This window comes from Etheostoma spectabile, chromosome 14, assembly GCF_008692095.1.
Source record: "Etheostoma spectabile isolate EspeVRDwgs_2016 chromosome 14, UIUC_Espe_1.0, whole genome shotgun sequence".
Classification (NCBI taxonomy): Eukaryota; Metazoa; Chordata; class Actinopteri; order Perciformes; family Percidae; genus Etheostoma; species Etheostoma spectabile.
In genome coordinates, this window is record NC_045746.1 from 17951053 (window position 1) to 17954659 (window position 3607).

A 3607-nucleotide genomic window follows, 5' to 3' on the forward strand; every position below is an offset into this window, starting at 1 on the left:
TTACAATGATTCATGGTGTATTTTTGTAAATTTGGGTCCCGGGGAGACACCAAATTTCTCTTTTAGGTCTTGAGATGAAAAAGTTTGCGAACCACTGATCTACAGCAATGCATCATATTCTATAAGATCATCATATGTTTGTAGGGTTGTTGTCCTGAGAGAACCAAGTGTCTCTAAAAAGTTTTAAAACTTTTCATGGGGTCAGAAAACTCCTGCCCTGTTTTAAGCTTTGTAACTATGCTTTTCCAGCTGATCCAATAGGCTTTTTAAAGACTTTATTTAACTTAAGATGTAGGAGAATTAGCTCAACACATTTTAACACAAACATTCAACATCAACACATCTGGAGATGCATGGTTTTTATAGACTGGACAGGAAGGGTGTGGAAAAAAAACTGTTAGGCAAACCTAGTGAAATATAAAGTTTTCACAAAATGTAAACACTCAAGTCATTATCTCAAAATCGTACTTAGGTAAATATTCTTCCACAGGGCACTTCTGCAGCTGGATGAGGGTCACAGATGTTAGGATGTAGCGCAACATCTCCATCATTTAAACAGGGGCTAATTTATAAATGTATCTAACCCTATTTTAAGTTATCATGTTAAGTGATTCTTCTGTATCTTCTACTGGATAACATGAACAATTCCGTCTAAAAATATAGTTATCTCAACACAAATAAACTGCTGACTTTATACTTGATAGTTAGCAGCGTTGGCACCACAAAGACGTTTGCTACCATTATCTTTATGTGCCAGCCTGATTTCATATGGCATGTCCTCGGTGTGTCAAAATGACCACAACATGCACATTCACGGTGCTGCTAACATGAGCTCGGAGCACATCACTCTAAAGTTTGACCGCACATGCAAAGCTAACGTTAGCTTAGCTTACCTGTAAATTCCACCAGTGAGTCCCAACAAAGTTGGAATAATGTCCCAACTGAAGAGTGATGACCTCTCTAGAAAAGTTACTCATTATGATGGAAATAAAAAATCAGGTGAAAATATTAAAATCATCTAGCTCCGACGTGATGGACATGTTTGAAAATGACAACACTGAACTGCGACAATCTAACTCGATGTTGTGCCTCATGTGAACGGGCTCTTGTGATTGGCTGAGAGAAGTGTACGGAGAAACGTGATTGGATGTCTAATGACGTAGACGTAAAAGTATGGTTTCACCGTGCCGTAGCTTCACTCACAGGCAGTTCACGTGCCTTTTTCCCCCAGGATGGCGAAGCAGGTCCCGCCCTACTATGCCTTTCTTGCGTCTGATTGGCTTACTCCGCCATTCTTCCTGTAACCTGAACCAATCCTACTTCAGCTGTCTAAACCATAGACATATACTGTATATATTATTATTCTTGTCTAAACCTCACCAACGCAACCAGAGCATTCAACGAGTAGGCCCACTAGCCAAGAGAGGGCGGGAGAGTAGGGCGTGTCATATCCTTTTTTAGAGTATACAATAATTAATAATAATTAATATATAGATTTCCAAATAACTTATGCAAATCATTTATTATTCAAATGTTTTTTATGGTTAAAGAAGAAAATGTTGGCTATGTTGCTATTAGCAATATAATAAAAAATATTTGTATATTTTCACATACAATGAATTTGCCTTGGGGTTTTAGAGCAAGAGAAAATTCAAAGTCAAGACGTTGTAATATAGAATAGAAAAAACCTTACAAAAAATACACTTGAAGTATGAAAACTACTGTGGGCAAGAAGAAACAATAGAGCATATTGTTACATTGTCAAAAATATGAGAAAGAAAGAAGGCAGATGATTCAAAATCTCACAAAGATATAAGTATTGTGTGATTTAGTAGATATTTGTCAAAAGAACTCAAGAAATGAGTGTCATTGAGTAGCCTACTATTTTAGTATCTATTTTAGTTTAGTTATTCACATATGTTTTGCGTTATTATTTTAGGCTATTTTACATATTTGAATATTGTAGACATTAGTTATTTCTAATCCATACACATGGAATTGCACCAATCGTATGCCAACTTTCAATAAACCTCAAAAAAGAAGAAGAAGAAGAAGAAGAAGAAGAAGAAGAAGAAGAAGACAAAAACATTTATCTTGCAGAACACAGGAGTTGCTGATCGACCGCTGCCTCGATCGGTTAGTTTCTTGTGTGTTATTTCTGAATAAATTAAGCCACTTGTGCAGTCTGTGTAGATTTCAGCATACACACCCCTAAAGTTCTTCAATTTGTAATTATCTGATATGTTCAAGCAACGGATGCCTTTTGGTCAAGAGGACGTTCAGACAAAAGTATTAATGATGACATCATTGAAGACATTATTGATTTTCAGCAGTTTTTTATTGAAGGACCTTCAGTTAGACATTCAGACTGTGGTGGATATTTAAGAAAAACAGTTTCCGGAGGTGGTTTTGATACTGAAAGGGATGGATAAACAGATGGTCCAGACTGTTTGATTACAGCAGGGTTTACATGTCGTCACTAAACATGGAGACTACAGGCGTAACCAGTTCCTCAGCTCCTTCCACTTCTCCTCCAGGGTGGACTGCAGGTGTTCAGCGGTTTTCTCAAACTGCTCCTTCATGTCTTCAGCTTTGACCAGAATCTTGTCCTTCATGACCTCCGTCTGCGACTTCAGCAGATCATTCAGGGTGGTGATCTTTGCCTGGGCGTTGTCACGCACATGGGCAAAATAAGGGTCTAAACGTGTCTTCATGTCCTCCATGTTGTTTGAGCTGCGAGACTGAAGCTCCTCAAAGAAGTCAGCAACGTGTCTGAGAGAAGCACAGAACAGTTCTGACTGAGCGAAGAACAGGACTCAAAAACATCTGATTCATCACATAGCTTCAGCATGTTGTACAGCAAGCGTTATTATATATTTTAAAACTGCAGTGTAGGAAGAAGTATTCAGATTTTTTTACTTAAACATACCACTACTACAGTGTAAAAATGCTTCTAAGGAAAAGTCCTACAGTCTAACATCATACCTAAGCAGAATGGAAGTATGTTTAATGTATATATTAAGAATCAAAAACAGTCAGTCTTCAAGATGTTTAGTATACAAAAACACAAAGGATCAGAATCAACCCCCAAAAAACCCAATCCACTGCTTTTTGGGAACATATATTAAAAATATGCAACGAGACAATTAAAAAGTGAATAAGTATTGAAACAGATAAGTAAACAAGTGCTTGAACAAAATAAAACAATTCAAAGTTTGGTTGGTAAAAGTTAGAGAAACTTTCTGAGCCTCTTGTTGGACAGAGTTTCCCATGAGCCTTTGGTGAACGCCTCACTGCTTCAGTGGATTTCACTCACCTCTTGATGTCCTGTGTGTCCTTGCCGAGGCGTTTCTTCAGCTTGCGGGTGTAGGCGGAGACCCTGACCCTGACGTCGTCGGTGTTCTGCTCCATCATGGTCTGCAGCTCCTGGGTGTACTTGTCCATTTGATCCCGGGCCTGGCTCATGTGGTCGCCCAGTCTGTTGAACAGCTCCTGCAGGTCTTTGCCCAGACCCTCTGCAGCTTCCTGGGTGTAGGGGACCAGCTTGGTCTGGAGGTCGTCCTTGTACGTGGCCAGCTCAGCCATGCTATCCTGGATTAGGGTGCTG

General features: G+C 39.1%; 2 protein-coding genes across 3 annotated transcripts in view; both read right to left on the reverse strand.

The window, feature by feature from the left end:
- Positions 1-1114, reverse strand: part of msto1 (misato mitochondrial distribution and morphology regulator 1) — a 7134-nt gene extending 6020 nt beyond the window's left edge. Inside the window, exon 1 of one of the 2 annotated variants that reach the window (XM_032536323.1) lies at positions 894-977. In XM_032536323.1, the coding sequence (XP_032392214.1) occupies positions 894-977 (84 nt within the window). Of the gene's footprint in view, positions 1-893 lie in introns of both variants that reach the window. The other variant, XM_032536324.1, reaches the window with a different exon arrangement.
- A 1273-nt stretch (positions 1115-2387) lies between these two features.
- The window catches only part of apoea (apolipoprotein Ea), a 4049-nt gene continuing 2829 nt past the window's right edge, over positions 2388-3607 (reverse strand). The window contains exons 4-5 of the mRNA XM_032536135.1: positions 3317-3604; positions 2388-2772 (exon numbers count right to left, since the gene is read on the reverse strand). Of these exons, the coding sequence (XP_032392026.1) occupies positions 2493-2772; positions 3317-3604 (568 nt within the window). The 3' untranslated portion in view covers positions 2388-2492. The remainder of the gene's footprint in view (positions 2773-3316; positions 3605-3607) is intronic.